At 54.4% G+C, this 23,006-nt stretch overlaps 3 protein-coding genes across 15 annotated transcripts in view; 2 read left to right on the forward strand and 1 right to left on the reverse strand.

The window, feature by feature from the left end:
* ALDOA (aldolase, fructose-bisphosphate A) overlaps window positions 1-944 on the forward strand; it is a 76,586-nt gene extending 75,642 nt beyond the window's left edge. For all 11 annotated transcript variants that reach the window (XM_050773963.1, XM_050773970.1, XM_050773971.1 and 8 more), the window contains 3 exons: window positions 37-211; window positions 362-561; window positions 647-944. In XM_050773963.1, coding sequence (XP_050629920.1) covers window positions 37-211; window positions 362-561; window positions 647-742 — 471 coding nt within the window. In that variant the 3' untranslated portion in view covers window positions 743-944. The remainder of the gene's footprint in view (window positions 1-36; window positions 212-361; window positions 562-646) is intronic.
* Window positions 1-16,111, forward strand: part of PPP4C (protein phosphatase 4 catalytic subunit) — a 64,018-nt gene extending 47,907 nt beyond the window's left edge. The window contains exons 2-10 of one of the 3 annotated variants that reach the window (XM_050773988.1): window positions 7,044-7,127; window positions 7,350-7,510; window positions 12,279-12,330; window positions 13,264-13,314; window positions 13,525-13,626; window positions 14,164-14,337; window positions 14,425-14,551; window positions 15,398-15,587; window positions 15,665-16,111. In XM_050773988.1, coding sequence (XP_050629945.1) covers window positions 7,413-7,510; window positions 12,279-12,330; window positions 13,264-13,314; window positions 13,525-13,626; window positions 14,164-14,337; window positions 14,425-14,551; window positions 15,398-15,587; window positions 15,665-15,794 — 924 coding nt within the window. In that variant the 5' untranslated portion in view covers window positions 7,044-7,127; window positions 7,350-7,412 and the 3' untranslated portion in view covers window positions 15,795-16,111. Of the gene's footprint in view, window positions 1-7,031; window positions 7,128-7,349; window positions 7,511-12,219; window positions 12,331-13,263; window positions 13,315-13,524; window positions 13,627-14,163; window positions 14,338-14,424; window positions 14,552-15,397; window positions 15,588-15,664 lie in introns of those variants that run through there. The other 2 variants (XM_050773987.1, XM_050773989.1) reach the window with 2 other exon arrangements.
* A 385-nt stretch (window positions 16,112-16,496) lies between these two features.
* Window positions 16,497-22,983, reverse strand: TBX6 (T-box transcription factor 6). The gene is made up of 8 exons (XM_050774021.1): window positions 22,108-22,983; window positions 21,790-22,024; window positions 19,980-20,247; window positions 19,730-19,876; window positions 19,582-19,652; window positions 17,481-17,554; window positions 17,215-17,425; window positions 16,497-17,140 (listed from the first exon to the last, which is right to left on the reverse strand). Exons 1-8 carry the CDS (start codon window positions 22,223-22,225, stop codon window positions 16,927-16,929), a joined length of 1,338 nt encoding a protein of 445 aa, XP_050629978.1. The 5' UTR covers window positions 22,226-22,983; the 3' UTR covers window positions 16,497-16,926.
* Between the last annotated feature and the right edge of the window lie 23 nt (window positions 22,984-23,006).

Consider the following 23,006-nt stretch of genomic DNA (forward strand, 5'->3'; position numbering starts at 1 on the left):
ACCCCACTACCCCACCATGCCCCTGCTCTGCTCCAGGTGCTGGCTGCTGTCTACAAGGCTCTGAGCGACCACCACATCTACCTGGAAGGCACCTTGCTGAAGCCCAATATGGTCACCCCAGGCCACGCTTGCACCCAGAAGTTTTCTCACGAGGAGATTGCCATGGCGACCGTCACAGCGCTGCGCCGCACAGTCCCCCCGGCTGTCACTGGTGAGGCCCACACTGTCATCTTGACCTCTAGGCAGTAGATGAGCTCTACCCACAACCCTATGCCCATTTGGGCGGATTTCCATGGCAGCTTCCACCAGCTCCTGCACCTTCCTGTGTCTCTGACCACAGCCTCTCGCCCCTGCTCTACAGGGATCACCTTCCTGTCTGGAGGCCAGAGTGAGGAGGAGGCATCCATCAACCTCAATGCCATTAACAAGTGCCCCCTGCTGAAGCCCTGGGCCCTGACCTTCTCTTATGGCCGAGCCCTGCAGGCGTCTGCCCTGAAGGCCTGGGGTGGGAAGAAGGAGAACCTGAAGGCTGCACAGGAGGAGTACGTCAAGCGAGCCCTGGTAAGGATAGGCAGGAGGTGGGCAGGGTCCCTGGGTGGAAGGGACTTAGAAGAACCCTTCTCACTCCACCCCTCTCCCCGCTTAGGCCAACAGCCTTGCCTGTCAAGGAAAGTACACCCCGAGCGGTCATGCCGGAGCTGCTGCTAGCGAGTCCCTCTTCGTCTCTAACCACGCCTATTAAGCGGAGGTGTTCCCAGGCTGCCCCCAACGCTCCAGGCCCCGCCCCCTCCCACTCTTGAAGAGGGGGCCTCCTCCTCGGGGCTCCAGACTGGCTTGCCCGCGCTCTTGCCTCCCTTGTGACAGTGGTGTATGGTGTCGTCTGTGAATGCTAAGTCCATCACCCTTTCCAGCACACTGCCAAATAAACAGCTATTTAAGGGGGAGTCGGCCATCCGTGTCTTTTGTCTAATGCAGGGGAGGGCCTGGGGAGGCAACAGAGCCCAGAAGAAGAAAGAGCCCCTGTTCTCTGTTCTTCCTTTCGGGGCAGTAAAGGGGTGAAAGGGGAAAGGACTTTCCTGCTCTGTTTTATACTTGGCCAGGGCTTTGAGAGAGGCTGAGAGCTTGTGACATTTTCTTCCAGCCACTACAGGCTCTGCCCCTTCACCTAACAGCATCAGATAGGGCTCACAGCTGGGGAGTATGGTTGTAACCGCTCATGTCTTAGGAGGCTGCAGCCTCAGCCTCACTTTTAGGCCCAGAACTCAAGGGGGGCAGAAGACCCCTGTGACAGAAACCCACTAATTAGCTCACTTTTCCTGAGTGACATGAGCTAGGCAACATAATGGGTGTTCTATATGAGTAGATGCTGTTATTTTCAACTTACACCTAAGGCTCTTTTGCCCAAGATTGAACTGTTTCTTGGTGGAAAGGATGCTCATGCATATCTCTTGGTGTTTTTTTTGTTTTTGTTTTTGTTTTGAGACAGTCTCACTCTGTCACCCAGACTGGAATGCAGTGGCACGATCTTGGCTCACTGCAACGTCTGCCTCCCAGGCTCAAGCAGTTGTCCTGCCTCAGCCTCCTGAGTAGCTGGGATTACAGGCACATGCCACTGTACCTGGCTAATCTTTGTATTTTTTAGTAGAGGCGGGGTTTCACCATGTTGGCCAGACTAGTCTCTAACTCCTGACATCACATGGTTCTCCACCTCAGCCTCCCAAAGTGCTGGGACTATAGGCGCCCGCCACCACACCCGGCTAATTTTTTTGTAGTTTCAGTAGAGACGGGGTTTCACCTTGTTAGCCAGGATGGTCTCGATCTCCTGACCTTGTGATCCGCCCACCTCGGCCTCCCAAAATGCTGGGATTACAGGTGTGAGCCACTGCACCCGGCCATCTTTTTTCTTTTTGAGACAGAGTTTCGCTCTTGTCGCCCAGGCTGGAGTGCAATGACACGGTCGATGCTCACTGCAACCTCCCCCTCCCGGGTTCAAGTGATTCTCCTGCCTCGGCCTACATAGTAGCTGGGATTACAGGCGCACGCCACCATGCCCAGCTAATTTTTGTGTTTTTAGTAGAGACGAGGTTTCGCCATGTTGGTCAGGCTGGTCTTGAACTCCTGACCTCAGGTAATCCGCCAGCCTCGGCCTTCCCAATTTGCTGGGATGATAGGCTTGAGCCACCGCGCACGGCCTGTTTTCCCATTTTAACAGGAGATGGAATTAGAGAGGGCTTCTTAGTCTCCTTTGGGCAATGGAATCCCATAAAAACCTTGAATTGTTTCCAGCACCCCCTTGATAATGCAGATACAGAAGTTCAGCTATAGAGCTCAGGCTCCAGGTCAAGAACTGAGCCTTTGCAGCTGCTGCTTTCCACGAAGCTAGAATGAGCGTGCTGTGCCCTTACTTTGGGCCCTTCCCCAGTGACCCAGGCTGGGGTATACAGTAACTACATCAGCCCTCTGGACCTAGAGAATATCTGCAGTGATTGAGGTAGAACGGACTTACCTAGAACCTTCTAGGAGCATAAAAACTTGATCCTAGGCTGGGCGCAGTGGTTCATGCCTATAATCTCACCATTTTGGGAGACCAAGGTGGGTGGATCACGAGGTCAGGAGTTTGAGAACAGCCTGGCCAACATAGTGAAACCTCGTCTCTACTAAAAATACAAAAATTATCCAGGCCTAGTGGTGTGCACCTGTAGTTCCAACTACTCGGGAGGCTGAGGCAGGAGAATTGCTTGAACCCAGGAGGCGGAGGTAATGGTGAGCTGGGATTGTGCCACTGCACTCCAGCCTAGGCAACAGAGCCAGACTCCGTCTCAAAAAATAAAAATTAAAATTAAACCTGGTCCTTCCCTTTTCTGCATATTTTGTTTCTATTGCCTACATCTAAAACAAAACCAATCACTATTATTCCCCCAAACTTTGGATTTATTTGTCTGCCTAGCCTCATTCAACTCTGGGAAACACACTGAAGTGAAGCAAATAAAAATTGAAGGTCAGTAGAAGACGGCAAAGGGGACATTCCAAAAGGGAACGTGCAGAGGCTCAGAGGCTGGAGAGATTGTTTAAAGATCAATAGTTTCAGCTGGGTGCGGTGGCTCACACCTGCAATCCTAGCACTTTGGGAGGCCAAGGCGGGTGGATCGCGAGGTCAGGAGTTCAAGACCAGCCTGGCCAATACGGTGAAACCCCCGTCTCCACTAATAATATAAAAATTAGCTGGGTGTGGTGGTGCACGCCCGTAGTCCCAGCTACTCGGGAGACTGAAGTAGAAGAATCGCTTGAACCCAGGAGGTGCAGGTTGCGGTGAGCTGAGATTGCACCACGGCACTCCAGCCTGGGCGACAGAGTGAGACTCCGTCTCAAAAAAAAAAAAAAAAAAAGACTAGAGAAGCAGAGAACATCGTATACCAGTTTGGGAGTTTTGGACTTTATATTTTTTGAGACAAAGTCTCGCTCTGTAGCCCAGGTTGGAGGGCAGTGGTGTGATCTGGGCTCACTGCAACCTCTGCCTCCCAGGTTCAAGCGATTGTCCTGCCTCAGCCTCTCCAGAGTAGCTGGGATTACAGGCGTGTGCCACTGCACCTGGGTAATTTTTTTGTATTTTTCTTCTTTTTTTTGGTAGAGATGGGGGTTTCACCATGTTGGCCAGGCTGGTCTTGAACTGCTGACCTCAGGTAATCTGCCCACCTTGGCCTCCCAAAGTGCTAGGATTACAGGCGTGAGCCACCACGCCCGTCCTGGACCTCTTAATTTTATGATAATCTGAGTTCCCAAAAGAGTAATTGATAGAAAAAAAACTAGACCTGAGGACACAACTTTCTAAGTTCAAATTTCTTTTATTTTTTTGAGAGGGCCAGGCTGGAGTGCAGTGTCACAATTTCAGCTCACTGCAACTTCCGCCTCCCGGGTTCAAGCAATTCACCTGCCTCAGCCTCCCAGGTAGCTGGGACTACAAGCGCACCACCAAGCCCAGCTTTTTTTTTTTTTTTTTTTTTTTTAATAGTAGAGACGGGGTTTCACCATGTTGGTCAGGCTGATCTCGAACTCCTGACCTCAGGTGATCCACCTGCCTTGGCCTCCCAAAGTGCTGGGATTACAGGCTTGAGCCACCACACCCAGCCGGGTTCAAATTTCTTATTCTTTGTGTTTACAGACAGGGTCTCACTCTGTTGCCCAGCCTGGTCTTGAACTACTGGGCTCAAGTGATTCACCTCGGCCTCCCAAAGTGCTGAGATTACGTGCTTGAGCCACCACACCTGGCCCCGGATTCAAATTTCAGTGTAAAATCCCCCATCCACAGTTATACAAGCAATGAACGAGTTATTTAACCTCTCTGAGCCAGTTTCCTCCTCTTAAAAAAGGCATAAACTTTCACTCAATAGTAAGCAACTAAGAAGCCGGGCACGGTGGCTCAAGCATGTAATCCCAGCACTTTCGGAGGCTGAGGCAGGTGGATCACCTGAGGTCAGGAGTTTGAGATCAGCCTGACCAACATGGTGAAAGCCCGTCTCTATTAAAAATGCAAAAATTAGCTGGGTGTGGTGGCGGATGCTTGTAATCCCAGCTACTCAGGACGCTGAGGCAGGAGAGTTGCTTGAACCCCGGAGGCAGAGGTTGCGGTGAGCCAAAATTGCTCCATTGCACTCCAGCCTGGGCGACAAGAGCAAAGATCTGTCTTAAAAAAATAAACAAATGAAAATACAAAAATTAGCCAGGCGTGGTGGCGCCCAGTACTTGGGAGGCTGAGGCAGGAGAATAATCGCTTGAACCTGGAAGGTGGAGGTTGCAGTGAGCCAAGATTGCACCACTGCACTCCAGTCTGGGCAAGAAACCAAGCCTTCGCCTCAAAAAAAAAAAAAAGAGGAGGCCGGGAGAGGAGGCTCACGCCTGTAATCCCAGCACTTCAGGAGACCGAGTCGGGTGGATCACGAGGTCAGGAAATTGAGACCATCCTAGCTAACATGATGAAACCCCGTCTCTACTAAAAATACAAAAAATAAAATTGGCCAGGTGCGGTGGCTCACGCCGCTAATCCCAGCACTTTGGGAGGCCGAGGCGGGCGGATCACAAGGTCAGGAGATCGAGACCATCCTGGCTAACACGGTGAAACCCTGTCTCGCCGGGCGCGGTGGCTCACGCCTGTAATCCCAGCGCTTTGGGAGGCCGAGGCGGGCGGATCACAAGGTCAGGAGATCGAGACCACGGTGAAACCCCGTCTCTACTAAAAATACAAAAAATTAGCCGGGCGCGGTTGTGGGCGCCTGTAGTCCCAGCTACTCAGGAGGCTGAGGCAGGAGAATGGCGTGAACCCGGGAGGCGGAGCTTGCAGTGAGCCGAGATCGCGCCACTGCACTCCAGCCTGGGCGACAGAGCGAGAGTGAAAAAAGAAACCCTGTCTCTACTAAAAAATACAAAAAAAATTAGCCGGGCGTGGTGGTGGGCGCCTGCAGTCCCAGCTACTCAGGAGGCTGAGGCAGGAGAATGGCATGAACCCGGGAGGCGGAGCTTGCAGTGAGCCGAGATCGCGCCACTGCACTCCAGCCTGGGCGACAGAGCAAGAGAGCGAGACTCTGTCTCAAAAAAGAAAAAGAAGAGGAAGAAAAAAAGCAACTAAGAAATGTCAAGGGGACCATTTTGGAATCAGAGAAGTCATGCTGACTGAGGCACAGGCTTGGCGTGGGAAAAGTGGATTCCAATATGGTAACTTCTGAAGTTGTCCATGGCAAATATTTCTCTGACGGCAAAGGAAGAGATCTGAACCGGGATTCCCTCATCCATTGAAAAAGTATTAACAAGTATTTATGTATGCCTACGGTGCCAGGCCTTATTCTAACCACCGGGGCTGCAATACTTAAAAAGACAAAGTTGGATCCTCCAAGGATTGTGGTGGGGAAGGCTAACAAAATAACAAAAATATGTAACATTTTTTAAAAAGTGCAATAAAGTTACAAAGCCTAGCCCCAGCTCTGCTTGTTTCCCTAGCTGAAATGGAGGATGGCCGGGTGCGGTGGCTCACACCTGTAATCCCAGCACTTTGGGAGGCCCGAGGCAGGAGGATGGTTTGAGCCCAGGGGTTCGAAGTGACAATGAGTTATGATAGCCCCACGGACTCCAGCCTGAGCGACAGAGAGAGACCCTGTCTCTAATTTAGGAAAAAGAAAGTTGCCGGGCGCGGTGGCTCAAGCCTGTAATCCCACCACTTTGGGAGGCCGAGACGGGTGGATCACGAGGTCAGGAGATCGAGACCATCCTGGCTAACACGGTGAAACCCCGTCTCTACTAAAAAAATGCAAAAAACTAGCCGGGCGAGGTGGTGGGCGCCTGTAGTCCCAGCTACTCGGGAGGCTGAGGCCGGAGAATGGCGTGAACCCGGAAGGCGGAGCTTGCAGTGAGCTGAGATCCGGCCACTGCACTCCAGCCTGGGCGACAGAGGAGACTCTGTCTCAAAAAAAAAAAAAAAAAGAAAAAGAAAGTTGTGGCCGGGCGCGGTGCCTAACGGCTGTAATCCCAGCACTTTGGGAGGCGAAGGGGGGGCGGGGGCGGATCACCTGAGGTACGCAGTTCGAGACCAGTCTGACCAACATGGAGAAACCACGTCTCTGTTAAAAATACAGAATTAGCCCGGCGTGGTGGCGCATGCCTGTAACCCCAGCTACTAAGGAGGTTGAGGCAGGAGGATTGCTTGAACCCGGGAGGCGGAGGTTGCGGTGAGCCGAGATCGTGCCATTGCACTCCCGCCTGGGCAAGAGCAAAACTCCGCCTCAAAAAGAAAGAAAGAAAGCTGTTAAAACATTTGTATAAAATGAAAGGGGAGGTGACTGTTCTAGGGTTTCTAACAGCCTCCACATCGCCCAGCAACAGAGCCCACAAAACTGCCCCTGGCTGCCACCGGGATCCTCCAGCTTCTTCCCCATCTGCGGTTGGGGAAGTGGTGCAGGGGTCGCTGCGAAGGAGGGAGAGGAGCGTGTATGACGCCACATCCGGCGCGCGGCGGAACTGGCCTCCCTTTGCTTCCGCGGCGGGGCCGGAAGTAGAAGCGGCGGCGGCGGTGGCTGCGGCCCAAAGCGGAGTGAAAGAGGGAGGCAGGGAGCCGGAGAGCCGGAACCGGAGTCGCAGCGGCGGTAATATTGCCAGACTCCTCTAAGTCACCGTCCTTAGCGCGGGACCGCGGGGTTCGACGGGAGTTAGCGGGGTTGCGGCCGGGCCGTGGGACGCTGGGGGGTCCTGAGGCCGATGTGAGGGGAGGCGGGGGTGGGGGAGCCGGGCCGGCTCTAGAATCGAGTTGTCCGCCCCGCGCCCCGCACGGACACTCTGATCCGCGGGCTCGTCTTGGCCTTTCCCAGGAGACCCCTGTGCGGTGCGGAGGGGGCGGCGGCCCCGACTCTGACCCGCGCCGGGGGTGGGCCATGGCGGAGATCAGCGACCTGGACCGGCAGATCGAGCAGCTGCGTCGCTGCGAGCTCATCAAGGAGAGCGAAGTCAAGGCCCTGTGCGCTAAAGCCAGGTGAGCCCATTGGCCCTGGGGAAGGGAGGCCAAGCCGCCGCCCACGGGTTCTGTCCTGGGGCAAACCCAACTGAGAACTTTGGGCTTGCCTCGCCCTGGAAGCTTTCCCAGAGAGGAGCAGGATGGAACCGCTGCCCTCGAGGAAAAGCTAGCCTGCTCGGGGAAGACAGAGCGGATAAAGACACTTAAAGTATTAGACGATGTGTTTCCAGTAGAGTAAGAATGTTACGTAAAGTACTTAGGAAACTCAAGGAAACAAGTCCATCTGTCGGGGGTCGGAAGCTTGTTGGAGGGGGGCCGAACTGTGGGACAGTCCTCGAATAAGGAGGTGGTAAAAGAGCCAAAAATCAAAGATTTAAGACAGGAAAGTTAAAGACCCTGTGATTTATAAAAGTCCTTTAATTACAACAACCCTTAAAGGTTGGTGGTATTGTACTCATTTTACAGGTGAGAACTTTCATGTTAAAAGTTACCCACAAGTAGGGAATGAGGATCGGAAGCCAGCTCTTAGTGTCCCGTCCTTTTTCAGGCCATAATGCAAAAAGGTGTGGAGTTGGATTACTCACGTTCAGGGTGGGAGCCTGAGAAATCGTAGCAAGTAAGCTAGGGTAAAATTAAGCATGATAGGGAGGGAGGCCAGTTCAGAGTTCTGTGGGAAGTAGGATGAAGCAGTGGTTAAGGCTCTGGGTTTTGCAGTGTGAGATGGCTCTAGGTTTGAATCTGAACTCTGCCGCTTTCTAGCTGTGTTAGTGATCTTAAGGTGCCTTTATTTGTAAAGCGGAGTTAATAGTACTTAATAAGATGGTTGTGAAGGTTCAGTGAGTTGGTGCTTGAGATGAGGTTAGCACAGTGTCTTGGTACAGCATACGTGCTTGATAATCACCAGGTATTCTATTTCTCTTGGAAGAGGGCAATAATGAGATGGGTTAAAGCCATCAGGGAAGGCTTTTGAGTGGAGGTAGGCCTTGAAGGATGAAGATAATTTGGCTAGCTGATGGAGGCAGGGCCAGTGAGGGAAGGGCATTCCAAGCAGAGCGAATGTAACAGTGGAGGCCCTGAGATGTTTGGGGAACAGTCAGGGGTTTAATTATTACCTGCCTCCTCTGGGGCACTGTGTGATTGTGGCTTCTACCAGGCTGGAGAATTGTGGCAGAAGAACCCGCAGAATTACCCTATGTTTATTGAACAATAAACATTGGCCTTTATAGGGCCACTGTTGGCCTGGCCCTGTACTGGTAAAAAAAACTTTTGTCCATCTCTTCCCCCCAGCAATCCTGTGAGGTTGGAATCATTTGTTCCATTTTATCACACAGGAAGCCATGACTCGTAGAGGTCTGGTGACTTGACTGAGGTCACCCACTGAGGACGTGGCAGAGCTGGGTCCTGAATCTGTGGCCCTCAGGCTCTTTGCTTGGCCCTGCCTCACATAGACTCCCTGCAGCCAGACAGGGCCTGTGAGGGGATGTTGAGCAGGGTCGGCCTCTTTTTCACCACCCGTCTGTGGCTTTTCTCTTTTGCCAGCTCAAGAAAATGTCCCTGACCAGACTAGCCCCACGGTGTTTTTAGTTTCTCCCTCTCCCTCAGTCCTGATTGGCATTTTTAGGAACTTATACCTGTTATTGCGTGGCTCTGTTCTTTAACCCTGAAGTCTTATCTCCGTCACAGGCCCTGAATCAGCGTGGTGGTGATGGTAGGCAAAGCTTGGATAGCATGCTGGAGTTTGCAGAATAGCAGGAAGTTATGTATTCAGTCTCCATGGCTCCTTGCAACAGCCTAAGGAATAGGCAGAGCGGGCTGAGTATTTAGCCCCATTTCATAGCAGAGGAAACTGAGCCTCTGAGTAGATAATGTCTTGTCCAACTCACGCAGCTAGTCGGAGGGGAAGTTAGTTTTGCATCCAGGTCTTTGACTGTGCTCCGTGGTCACTGAGAACCAGGCAGAGGCATTTAGGTTTTGATGTGTGGTGTGAGGCAGCAGGGAGCCATGGAAGACTGAGGGGTGGAGGGTTCTGCCCAGTTGAAACTGAGTGAAACTAGGAGGTACTAGGCCAAGGCTCAGTCTGAAGCGGGGCCAGCTCTGATACCTGGTTATGGCCTCCTGGGGACCCAACAGAGACCCAGGCTGAGGCTGGTAGTGTCAAGAGCACCAGCTTGCCCAGAGGGCACAGAGATGCAGGTGAAACCCGTGGAAACACAGAGGTCTGCAGTGTCTGAGCTGAAATTGCTGCTCCTAGAAATACTAGCACAGAAGAGCTGAGCTTTTGAATCAGGTGGTCTTCAGTATGAATCTTTGCCTTGTCACCTAGAAACAATATGACCCTTGTCAAGTCACTTTCTGATTTTTTGAAATGATAATGACGTGCAGTTGAGAGTCCGGGTATCTGGGCACAGGGCCTGCTGCGCTGGTAGCTGTTACTGCAGGCAGGTCATGATAGGGCTGGTGAAGTACTGCAAGTGACAGAACTGGGGCTGGAATCTGGGCCTGATTCCCAGACCATAATGGGGTCGTGCCGGCACTGAGGGGTGCTTTTCCGAGAGCACGGGCCCTGCATGTGACCTCCCTGGGTTTCAGGTTTTCACTCAGGGTCTGTGGAAGGGGCTGGCATAAATTCTTAGGAAATTGGGCTTCTGGGTTCCAATTTAGCCACTCTCCAGCTTGGTAACCTTGACCCTGCCGCTTCAGTTTCTTTTTTTCTTGCCTTTTTTTTTTTTTTTTTTTTTTTTGAGACGGAGTTTCGCTCTTGTCGCCCAGGCTAGAGTGCGATGGTGCGATCTTGGCTCACTGCAACCTCCGCCTCCCAGGTTCAAGTGATTCTCCTACATCAGCCTCCTGAGTAGCTGGGTTTACAGGCACACACCACCATGCCCAGCTAATTTTTGTATTTTTAGTAGAGACGGGGTTTCACCATGTTGGCCAGGACGGTCTCAATCTCTTGACCTCATGATCCACCCACCTTGGCTTCCCAAAGTGCTGGGATTACAGGCGTGAGCCACCGTGCCCAACCTAGCTTCGGTTTCTTTACTGTTATATGAGCCTGAAGAGAACCTCACCAGTCTGTTGGAAAAGTCACTGTGAGCAGTTGATGGGGAAGGATGTTCAGCACAAGAAGCAGTGCAAGTGGGACAGTACAGGTGCTGGTGTGGCCTCTCGGACCACTGCCAGTGCCGCCTCCTTTTCCCAGAAAGCCAGGGAGACCTCCTTCCTGCTGCCTCTGCTATACAGAGCAAGGGGCCTAAGTGAATCCTCCTGTCCACTGAGCTCAGGAAACTCATTCTAAGGGAAGAGATTGGCAGAAAGAGGGGGGCCAGGCGAGTTGGGCTCCCACATCAGAATATCTTGATAAAGAATCAGACCCGAGAGCCAGGCTTCCCTGGATCACATCCCACCTGTGTTACTGGCACCAAGCCAGCCTCCTCCCATGCTTCAGTGTCTTCATCTGAGTACTGGGAATCATAGTACCTACCTGTCAAGCTCTTAATAACATTCCTGGCACACAGTATGAGCTCAAATGTTCACTGCTGCTGTTACCAGGCAAAATTTGGAAATATAGTATTGCTTAAATTGGGTGTCTATAGGCTGGGTGCAGTGGCTCACGCCTGTAGTCGCAGCACTTTGGGAGGCAGAGGTGGGTGGATCACCTGAGGTCAGGAGTTCGAGACCAGCGTGGACAACATAGTGCAACCCCGTCTCCACTAAAAACACAAAAATCAGCTGGGCCTGGTGGCACACGCCTGTAATCCCAGCTACTTGGGAGGTTGAAGCAGGAGAATCGCTTGAACTCAGGAGGCAGAGGTTGCAGTGAGCAAAGATGGCGCCACAGCACTCTAGACTGGGCAATGGAGCCAGACTCTGTCAAAAAAAAAAAAAAAAAAAATTTGGGTGTCTTACCTGGCAAAGTGATTTCATCTCCTGCTCACTCAAGTAGAAGTAGACTGCACCGCAAGGAGAAATAGAAAATATTTAAGTCCTCGTAGTCGTAAAGAAATATTGAACACGTGGCAAGAGCATCTCACTTTTTTTTTTTTTTTTTTTTGGAGACAGCCTTGCTCTGTCACCCAGGCTGGAGTGCAGTGGCCCGATCTCGGCTCACTGCAACCCCCGCCTACCAGGTTCAAGCAATTCTTCTGCCCCAGTCTCCTGAGTAGCTGGGATTACAAGCATGCACCACCACGCCTGGCTAATTTTTGTATTTTTAGTAGAGATGGGGTTTCACCATGTTGGTCAGGCTGGTCTCGAACTCCTGACCTCGTGATCTGCGCGCCTCGGCCGCCCAAAGTGCTGGGATTACAGGTGTGAGCCACCGCGCCTGGCCAAGAGCGCATCACTTTGAAGGTGCATCCACTGGTGGGCCTGTCCTGGGCACCTACCCTTGTATCTGGATAGCCTGGGAGAAGGGCTCTGTGATTGGCCAAGAGTTACTTAAGCTCTGCTGTGGAGAGGCTGGGGAGACCCGCCTCCCAGGAGTGAGTCCTGGATGCGGAAGAGGGAGCTTAAGGGGGAGTCAGGGCTGGAAAAGTCCCAGCCTGCTCAGAAGGCCTGGAACGCTGGAATAAGAGCTTGGACTTTGTCCTTTTGGCAGCAGGGAGCCACGGAAGGGTGTTGCATGCTGGAGGGCTGTGGCCAGCCTGTTCTGGGGAGACTGTACGCTTCACTCCTGCCCCCTGGAGGTTCAAGAACCACCTCATATCCTCCCCTCCCTGCCAAAAAAGGTCAGGAATTGGGCTGGGCTGGCCTGGCTGTGGTGACCCTGGTCTTCTCCTGTCTCCAGAGAGATCTTGGTAGAGGAGAGCAACGTGCAGAGAGTGGACTCGCCAGTCACAGTGAGTACCTGCTGTCCCTGCAGAGCCGGGCCTGGTCTTTTAGGCACATGGACTTTCCTCTTCATCTTGGGGGCTCTATAAGCCCACCCCTAAGCCTCTTTTGTCTGTCCTTTCCCTCATCTTCAAGGGAGCACTGTTACAAGAAGTGGGGGTTGCTGTGCACGGTGGCTCACACCTGTAATCCCAGCACTTTGGGAGGGCAAGATGGGCACATCACTTGATGTCAGGAGTTCAAGACCAGCCTGGCCAACATGGTGAAACCCCGTCTCTACTAAAAATACAAAAATTAGCCACCTGTGGTGGCAGGTGCCTGTAATCCCAGCTCCTTGGGAGGCTGAGGCAGAAGAATCGCTTGAACCTGGGAGGTGGAGATTGCAGTGAGCCAAGATCGGGCCACTTCCCTCCAGCCTGGGTGACAGAGGGAGACTGTGTCTCGAGAGAAAGAGAGAGAGACAGAGAGGAAGGAAGGAAGGAAGGAAGAAAAAAAGGAAAGAAAGAAAAAGAAAAGAAGAGAAGAAAAGAAAAAGGAAAGAAAGAGGAGTGTGGGAAGGGACTTTGGATTTGTTAGTGGAGATTCTTGGCCAGGGCAGAAGGACTCCTATTTGGTGAGTGATTCTGCTCACATGTCTCCAGGGCTCTGTGTTAGTAACTTGATTCTGGGTACTTTGAGGGGAGTGGAGAGAGGAGGGGGCCGGGACATCTACCTGGAAGGACTTAGTTCTAGCTCTTGCCTACAGAATAGTTGGTACTCAGCATGGGACAGCGGGTGTGTTTCTGGAGCAGACTGACTTGGTGTGGGAGAGGAGAATTTTGGCCCTAGGAAGCAGAGGTGTAGCCAAGAGTGATAAAGCTCCCTAAAGCAGTGGGTGTTTGGAGGGTCGTCCCTGGCAACTCCCACTGCTCGAGTTCCAATCCCCCCTTCCTGCTCCCCAGGTGTGCGGTGACATCCATGGACAATTCTATGACCTCAAAGAGCTGTTCAGAGTAAGTGTGTGGCCAATACTGCGAAATGTAACGGGGATGACTAGAAGACCCCTTTAATCGAGGGTGAGAGCCTTAATTTGAGGGTGTGGAGTGGGGGCAAGAGGCCCCGAGTTAGATGGGCAGTTGTGGAAGAAGGGCCTCTGCTGGACAGAAACAGGTAGGGGGTAGGGGACTGTTTAGGACAGGGCAAAACTTTCTACTTCCCCACAGGTGGGTGGCGATGTCCCTGAGACCAACTACCTCTTCATGGGGGACTTTGTGGACCGTGGCTTCTACAGTGTCGAAACGTTCCTCCTGCTGCTGGCACTTAAGGTGGTAGTCCCCGGCTTCTGCACCCCCAACCTGGGCCACCTCGGGTCGGGCCTGTCTTAGTCCATTCTACCCTCATCTCCTACTGTGGGCAGCCCCACCTTGGAGCTGTGTCACTGATGATGGACCGATCCTGCTTTTGGGGGTGGTCAGAGACTCAGGGGTGGTGGTGGTGAGGCCAGTGGGGCAGCATTCTGGGAGGGGCAGAGGCTCACTGTTGCGAATGTGGCAGGTCATTGATGCCACTGGTGGGAGAGGCAGTGTGGGGCCAGATGACAAAGGGCCTGGGTGCCTTGCTTAGGGACCCGGTCTGTGTCTGGCAGGTGAAAGAGCCATTAGGTTCATAGTTGATGGGGATGGGTCAGGTTTACATTCTCTGGAGGGGTCCTGCAGGCCTGGGAGGTGGCTGATGCCACACGATCAGGCGAGAGGTTCCAGGAGTGTGCTGGGCAGTGGTTGTGAGGATGGCATGAGGAGGTCAGAGAGGGATGTGTGGAGAGACCGTCTAGGAGCCAGCCCCGGCTTGGTGGCCACCCCCAGGTTCGCTATCCTGACCGCATCACGCTCATCCGGGGCAACCATGAGAGTCGCCAGATCACGCAGGTCTACGGATTCTACGATGAGTGCCTGCGCAAGTACGGCTCGGTGACTGTGTGGCGCTACTGCACCGAGATCTTCGACTACCTCAGCCTGTCAGCCATCATCGATGGCAAGGTAGGCCAGCTCAGGGCTCCATGGGACAGGGAGAGGAGGGGGGCTCCAGGCCTCAGCCCCGCCCTCTTTCCTTGCTGTCCCCTGTAGATCTTCTGTGTGCACGGGGGTCTCTCCCCCTCCATCCAGACCCTGGATCAGATTCGGACAATTGACCGAAAGCAAGAGGTGCCTCATGATGGGCCCATGTGTGACCTCCTCTGGTCTGACCCAGAAGGTGAGGGCATGTGGGCAGGGGCAGACAGGGACAGCCAGGAGGGGTTGGGAAAGAGAGGGAGCAGGGCTGGCCTTCACTGGCATCTGTCCTCCACCTACCAAATGGCTGGAACCCTGGAGGTTGAGCAGGGAGGCCTGCATGACAGATGCTTTGAACGCACAGTGGCTTGGGGCATGGCTCAGAGGGCTGTAGTGGACAACTAAGTCATTGCTCCCTGAAGTGAAGGGATCTTGGAACATGACAGCAGCTTCTTCAGAGGTCAGAACCCCAGAATGATAGCCCCCTGAGACCCCTCATTTTGTGGGTTCTCCACTAGTGTAGAGCAGAGCTGAGATTTAAAGTCAGGTCTTCTGAGGACCAGCCAGAGTTCTTGTTGTCACACATACACACAGGCACACACGCGCGCACACACACTCTCTGTCTGCTCCATCATAGCCACACGCACGTGAGGCCTCTGCTCCACAGCCACACACACACAGACACACGCACACATGCAGCCACTGCTCCACAGCCACTCCCGACCGCTCTGTGACAGCACTGGGTGCCCTTCTGTCTTTGGGAGCACCCCTTTCACTCCTGTGTGCTGTTGGGCCAGGGATTATATGATCACTGTCATTATGAGGCGGTCCCAGCCATTGGGCATTCTTTCTCCTCTGGAGCTCATCTGCCCCTACATTTGCTGTCCTGGTCCCCACCATCCCACAGACCATATTCAGGCCCCACGCTCTGGTCCCATGGGCCTCTGGTGGACTTGGGGAGGGGCCAGGCTGCTCACCCTCAAGGGGCAGTGCTGGCAGCCGGAGAAGCCTGAGGATATCCCTCTGCATCCCTCCCTTGCCCCATCAGACACCACAGGCTGGGGCGTGAGCCCCCGAGGGGCTGGCTACCTATTTGGCAGTGACGTGGTGGCCCAGTTCAATGCAGCCAACGACATTGACATGATCTGCCGTGCCCACCAACTGGTGATGGAAGGTTACAAGTGGCACTTCAATGAGACCGTGCTCACTGTGTGGTCGGCACCCAACTACTGCTACCGGTGAGCCAGCTGGGCCGGGCTGGGAGGGGCGGGCATCTGAGCCGAGCTGCTTCTGACCCTGCTGCCCCGCCTTCCAGCTGTGGAAATGTGGCAGCCATCTTGGAGCTGGACGAGCATCTCCAGAAAGATTTCATCATCTTTGAGGCCGCTCCCCAAGAGACACGGGGCATCCCCTCCAAGAAGCCCGTGGCTGACTACTTCCTGTGACCCCCCCGGCCCCTGCCCCTACAGCCCTTCTGGCCCTCGGACCACTGTGACTCTGCCTTCTTCCTCAGACGGAGGCTGGGCGTTGTGGGGGGAGCTGTCCCGGCTCTGCTCTTCCCCAAGAGGGTGCTTCGAGGGTGAGGACTTCTCTGGAGAGGCCTGGAGACCCAGCTCCATGTTCCTCCTCTCCTCTCTCCCCACTTGAACCATGAAGTTTCCAATAATTTTTTTTTCTTTTTTTCCTTCTTTTTTCTGTTTGTTTTTAGATAAAAATTTTGAGAAAAAAAAAGAAAAAATTCTAATAAAAGAAGAAAAATGGTCTTTGGGTTTTTGCCAGACTTGGTTGGGAATGCATAGGGTTGCTGGCCTGGGACCTGGGGTGGACCTCAGGGCCTTGACTGCTTCAGGGCCCCGACCTGCCAGGATGGCCAGGCTCAGGCCAGTCAGCTTGCCCAGGGCCTCCAGGGGCCGCTGCCCGCTGGCTTCCCCAGTGCTAGGGAGAGGGCTCTGTTCTCACGGCAGCCTTATTAACAGCATCACGAGATTCTGATTTCTCCACTTTCCTGAAGAGATGGGCCTAGAGAGCTGGTAGATTTCGTGCTAGGTCAGGCAGCTGGAAACACAGGTTTAGATCTGGGTCTGGGTCTCCCAGCAAAGCCTTTGCTCACCCAGCCCCGCCCAGGGCCAAACACAGGAGCTTCAATGTTTCCTGAGCATGGATGGCTTTTGAGTTTTATTAACAAAAATACTCTGGTCCCAGAACAACAGACTGGTGTGGCCTGCACTAGTGGTGTGGGGGTGGGGATTGAGCCCCCCCCAAGGGCTCACAGGGGGACCCGGTAGGTGGGGATACTGGTCTGTAGCCCCATTTGGCCAGGCAGAGCCCCTTCCATTCACACGGAGGTGAGAGCCGGGAAGGGGAAGCCGGCCCCAGCTGGACTCCCAGCAGCCTTGGTTGGGCTTTGAAGCCAGAGCGGGGTGGGAGTGAAATCAAGGTGTGAAGTTGTGGGGGGGGTGGGCAGGCCCAAGGCAGCCATTTGGCGTGGGGGATGGGGCTGGTGGAGGTGAGGGGGCTCCAGGGCTGGGGGAAGGGAGCAGGAGGTTTGTGATGGAGGCAGAGGGGCCCAGCAATGGCTCAGTACATGGGTTTGGAGCCCACATCCAGATAGCCCCCAGGCCCGGGGTATGGTAAAGGGAAGGGGCCCCCTTGGAGAAAGTGCGGGGCAAAGGGTGCCGCCGGTGGAGCCGCTGGGTACCCGGAGCCCCCTGGCCCGGGTGGCAGCTCCAGAAATGCAGCCGAGTAGGGGCCTGAGCGCCCAGAGTCTGGAGCCTCCGGGAAGCTGGGGCTCCTGACATGGGAGAGAAGGATGTCAGAGCAGTGCCGAGGGTCCCGCAGCCCCGCCTGGTCCCCTGTCCCACTCACCTGGTGGGAAGGTGACTGGGGGCCCCGTGGAAAGCCGCAGGGTGCATGAGGTAGGCCTCGGCACTGGGGCCACCACACGGAGGTGCCAGGGCAGTGGTGACTTCCCCGGGGGCTGAGGCCTGTTCTGGGTCTGATTCATGAATGTCTCCACCCAGAGTGGAGTCGCAGGGACCACCTGGTGCGTCCGGGGAGAGGGAAGGGAGAGGTTGGGCTAGGGAGGATCCGTGTCTCAGGCCTGGCCCCATCGCCATCGGGACTATACTCACCTCCGCTCCCATAGGCCTCTGTGGCTGCTGGCTCTGGGCCCCGCAGTTTCCTCTTCACACGGGCATCTCGCTCCCTGGGAAACAGTGGTGGTGATGATGATGATGACAGTGATGGCCATGGTGATGGTAATAACAGTACTTACCCAGTGCCAGGCATTTCACCCTCCCAGGGACCCTGTCGGGTAGGGGCCATCATTATACCCATTTTACAGATGAAACTGAAGGCCAGAAAATTAAATAACTAGAAAGTGGCAGAGCTGGAATTTTGTCCCTGCTCAAGCTTGTCCATGCTTTACTATTGTGTTTAGTATCAATGGAAACTCCTTCCCAGAGGCAAGGCCAGGGCACGGTCTCACCTAGCTCATCCTTCTGCCCCATCTCCACTCTGAGCCTCTCTCTGGAATCCTCTTCTGTCCCCTCTTCACCTGCTGAACCCATCCTTTTTCTTTTTTTTTTTTTTTTTTTTGAGACGGAGTCTCGCTCTGTCACCCAGGCTGGAGTGCAGTGGCCGGATCTCAGCTCACTGCAAGCTCCGCCTCCCGGGTTCACGCCATTCTCCTGCCTCAGCCTCCCGAGTAGCTGGGACTACAGGCGCCCACAACCGCGCCCGGCTAATTTTTTGTATTTTTAGTAGAGACGGGGTTTCACTGTGTTAGCCAGGATGGTCTCGATCTCCTGACCTCGTGATCCGCCCGTCTCGGCCTCCCAAAGTGCTGGGATTACAGGCTTGAGCCACCTCGCCCGGCCCCTTTTTCTTTTCATTTTTAAAATTTGAGATGCAGTCTTGCTATGTTGCCCAGGCTGGAGTGCAGTCTGGAGTGCAGTGACATGGTCACAGCTCACTGCATCCTCCGACTCCTGGGCTCAAGTGATCTTTCCATCTCAGCCTCCTAAAGCGCTGTGACTACAGGCATGAGCCACCAAACCTATCCTTGCCTTAGTGCTAGCGCAAGTTCCTCAAGGAAGTCCTCCCTGATCTCCGAGAGCACACACCCCTCCCTCATAACATCTGTCACAGTTATGAGACAGTTAAATGCAAATGCTTTTGCATTTGATGGAGTGACTCCTTGGTTCATGTCTGTCTCTTCTGACAAACTGGAAGCTCCTTGAGGGCAGGGGCCAGCTCTGAGGGGCTACACTTGGAACAGTTCCCACGGCCTTATGGAACCTTTACTGTCCAAGATAACCTGGCTTCCCCTCCCCTGCCTGACTCCTACTCACTCCACTGCAGCCACGCCACAGGCACAGCCCCACCTCAGGGCCTTTGCACGTGCTGTTCCCACTCCCTAGTGTGCTTTGCCAGATGCCCACCTGGCTCCCTCCCATACTTCCTTCAGCTCTTTCTCAAGTGTCTTCTTCCTGCCGAGGCCTTTTCAGGCCTCTTATCTAATAGCTCACCCCAGTCCTTCCTATCCTTTCCTGTTTATTTCTCTTCTCCTTTTTTCCTTTTTTTTTTTTTTTTTTTTTTTTTTTTTTTTTTGTGACAGAGTTTTCTTTCTTTGTTTCTTTTTTGATACGAAGTTTTACTCTTGTTGCCTAGGCTGGAATGCAATGGCACGATCTCGACTCACTGCAACCTCCACCTCCTGGGTTCAAGAGATTCTCCTGCCTCAGCCTCCCGAGTAGTTGGGATTACAGGCGCGTGCCACCATGCCTGGCTAATTTTTGTATTTTTAGTAGAAACAGGGTTTCACTGTGTTGGCAGGCTGGTCTCAAACTTCTGACCTCAGGTGATCTGCCCGCCTCAGCCTCCCAGAGTGCTGGGATTACAGAAGCAAGCCACCGCACCTGGTCTCTCTTCTCTTTAGAATGGCTTCCTAACAGATGGCATTTTATTTATTTCTCTTGTCTGCTTGTCTGCTGTCCCCACTAGAAATCAGTTCCATCAGGGCTGGGGCTTTGGTTTACTTTGTTTGATTTATCTCCAGTGCCTGGAACTGTCCCTGGCACATAGCAGGTACTATATAAGTATTTGCTGAGTCAGTGAATGAATGTTTTTACTTACCACTGTATTCCTGATGTCCAGCACGGTGCCTGGCACACAGTGAGTGATTAATAAACATTTGTTGAATGCATGAACGAATGAATGAACAACTCCCACCTCTTACAGTTTCTGCCGTTCTCCCGGAAGCCTTTGGCAAAGGGATTGGCTGCAATCTTCAGTTGTGTGATCTGGGGACACACATCCAGGGTCAAAGCAACTGTGGTCTGGGCAGGGCGCCACCACCCCCTCAAGCAGGGGCACTCACCCGTGGGTTCTGGTAGGCCGTCACGGAGATGAATGTGGTCTCCGGAAAGCGAAAGGAAGCCATGCCCCCCCAGTGCTGGCTGCAGAGCTGAGCTGCCCGAACTAGGTGTATGCGGGGTTGGTACTTGTGCATGGAGTGCAGGATCAGCTGGGAGGGAGGAAATGGGAGTGATTCCCTGCCCTGTGCCCCAGCCTTGGCCTCCCTTCTAGCACCCCCCAACCCTATCCTAGAGTCCCAGCCTGGGCCTCACGTGGCCGTGGGGGTCCAGCGTGCTGTTGGTGAGCTTGACACGATGGAAAGACACAGGCTGCCTCATCCAATGTGCACCAGTGGCTGGAGAGTCGGGGTGAATGTAGACACGGTCGGGTAGGCGGGGCTCTGCCTTGCCGCTGGGCTCCCACCGCCGGCCCTGCCAGCGATAGCGAGCCCCGTCCACCGGAACCACGTCCAGAAGAAACAAGTAACGGGCCTCGGGGTCCAGGCCAGTGACTGACACTCGGCAGGCAGGGAACATGCGCCTGTGCAAGGGAGGGGACAGGAGAGGCCTGGTGCTACCCACTGGCCAGGGGTGGGCCCAGCACCAGTAACGGGACATAGCAGCAGGCTCCCCAGAGCTGTCAGAGAAACATCAAGGGAGGTGGAATTAGAAGCCAGAGGGCAGGCCGGAGGCTGTGGCTCACACCTCTAATCCCAATACTTCGGGAGGCCAAGGTGGGAGGATCTCTTGAGTCCAGGAATTCAAGACCAGCTTGGGCAACACAGAAAGACCCCATCTCTACAAAAAATTAAAAAGTTAGCCAGGCATGGTGGTGCACACTGATAGTCCCAGTTACTATAGAGGCTGAGGTAGGAGGGTCACTTGAGCCTGGGAGGTCAAGACTACAGTGAGCCACAATTGCACCACTGCACTCCAGCCTGGGCAACAGGGCAAGACCCTGTCTCTGAAAAAGGAAAAAGGGCCAGGTGCAGTGGTTCACGCCTGTAATCCCAGCACTTTAGGAAGCTGAGGCGAGATCATGAGGTCAGAAATTTGAGACCCAGCCTGGCTCATATGGTGAAACACTGTCTCTACTAAAAATAAAAAAATTAGCCAGGTGTGGTGGTGTGTGCCTGTAGTCCCAGCTACTCGGGAGGCTGAGGCAGGAGAATCGCTTGAATCCAGGAAGCAGAGGTTGTGGTGAGCTGACGAGATAGCGCCACTGCACTCCAGCCTGGGCAACAGAGCGAGACTCCATCTCAAAAAATAAAAATAAAAAAAAGAACCCAGAGGGCAGAATCTTAGATCTGGAAGGTTTTCTTGTCTCATTTTACATTTGGGGAAACAGGACAGACAGGTTAAGCGATCTGTCACACAGCAGGTTAGGAACAGAGCCATAGGTAGCCATCCTACCCCTCAAAGCGTATTTGCAGAAGCAGGGGTGACTAACTTTCTTGCTAGGAGCTTCCTGTCCCCACCCTCCTCTCCTCCCCTGATGTCCAGCACCAGAATCTGCAGCTTTTAGATGAATTTGCTTTAGAAAAAATATACCCTGCCTGCAGTAGGGCTGAGGACTTTCCACGCTAGGGCTTGAGCTCCTGCCCTAAAGACCTCGTCACAGGCCACATACTGACCATGTCCCTGCCTCTAGGGTGACCCTGGACCTAGATATACTGAGTCCTATTCAAGCTGCATACTGATCCCCAGTCCTGGTCAGATTTCCCTGATGCTGGTCACTGGGCTGGCCCTTGACCCCCTGTCCTTGTCTGGACACTGGTCTAGGCCACACACTAACCTATAACCCAGCAGGACTTCCTGACCCTGCCCCAGACTGACCCATGACCCTTGCCATAGATTGGTCCCTAAACTCAGCCACAGACTCCACAGACTAGCCCTTAGCCCTTGTCACAGAATGACTCCTGATTCCAGCCACAGAGTAACCCCTGTCCCAGGCCATAGTCAGATTCTAAGCCTAGGCAGAACTCTAGACCCTAGGGAACCTCCCAGACCTAGCCCCTCCTCAGGGACTCTGCTTTTCCCAGGAGACCCCCACCAGAAACACGGACCCTGACCAGCCCCTCACCTCCCAGCTTTGGTGATGATCATTTCTGTTCCCACAGAGCTGAACTCCTTCCATAGCTCCCGGTTCTCCAGGCTCAGGCTGACCCCAGGGAGGGAATGGAGGGCCTCTGGAGCTGATGGGGCCGGCTCAGTGCCCATGGCAGTGGGCAGAAGGGGCAGAGGTGGGTGTGCGGCCAGGGTGCGGGGAGCAGCCTCCATCCCGGAGAGGAAGCAATCCAGTTTGGGGGTGTCCAGGTCTGGAAGCCGGGGAAAAATGAGGAGCCAGCCAAGGGCCCCAGCCTCCCTATTCTCCTACCCAGGAGCTGGTCCCAACGCTCACCGGGGTAGCGGTAGCCCTCTGCTAGGCCGGGTGGGAAGCTGGAGTCGGCCCCAGGTTGGGCGGGCCCCAGGCGGTAGCCGGCCCCCAGGGACGGGTACAATTCTCGTGGATGGTACATGTTGTAGTTCCGTCTGGCCTCAGGTCTCGCTGCCTAGAGCCCCCGGTGCTGCGAGATGCCCCCTTTATAGCTCACAGCTCAGCCCCTTCCAGACCCAGGATCACAGCCCCTCCCCTCTTTGGGGCCCTGGATTTGGGCTGGGGTGGAGACCCCTGGGGCCTCGAAGGGGTCCGAGCAGGGGCCGGATACCTGGGTACGGTCCCCTCCTTCCCTCCCTCCCCACCCCGGGCGGCTTCATTAGCCTCGACCCCCTGCCCCCTCATTACATAATTAACTCCTCGGCTTGATTGATCCCCGGGGCTCGGACAGGGACGCAGTTTGGCGCTTCCGGCCAGCTGGTCCCCGTTCCCACGGGGGGGAGCCCCAGCTAGGGATAAGCTGGGGGGCGGGGCATGGAGCCTGGACGGAGCCTGGAGTCCCGGGACACACCTTGGCGCCCCCGACCTTCTGGCAGGTGACCGCCCTCCGCCCCCCTTCACTTGGAGGCCGGGCCCTGGAGGGAAGCAGCAAGACCAGAGGGAAAGTGCAGGCTGGAGGTATGCGGCCTGAGCTGATTTCACAGGGCACTCGGGGTCGCGAGGAGGCCGCAGCCCAGTCCCGAGCACCGCAGTCCTCCCTGGTCCCCATGCTTTAAAAAAAACCTCCACCCTGAGCCAAGCCTCCAAGGTTCGGAGGCGCGCACAGTCCGACAGCTTCTGACGCCTCGCGGCAGGGTTTCCCAGAAGGTCCCACGCTGGGGAACCCTCGGAACTACACTTCCCGGCAGGCCCAGCGTTGAGGC

This window comes from Macaca thibetana, chromosome 20, assembly GCF_024542745.1.
Source record: "Macaca thibetana thibetana isolate TM-01 chromosome 20, ASM2454274v1, whole genome shotgun sequence".
Taxonomy (NCBI): domain Eukaryota; kingdom Metazoa; phylum Chordata; class Mammalia; order Primates; family Cercopithecidae; genus Macaca; species Macaca thibetana.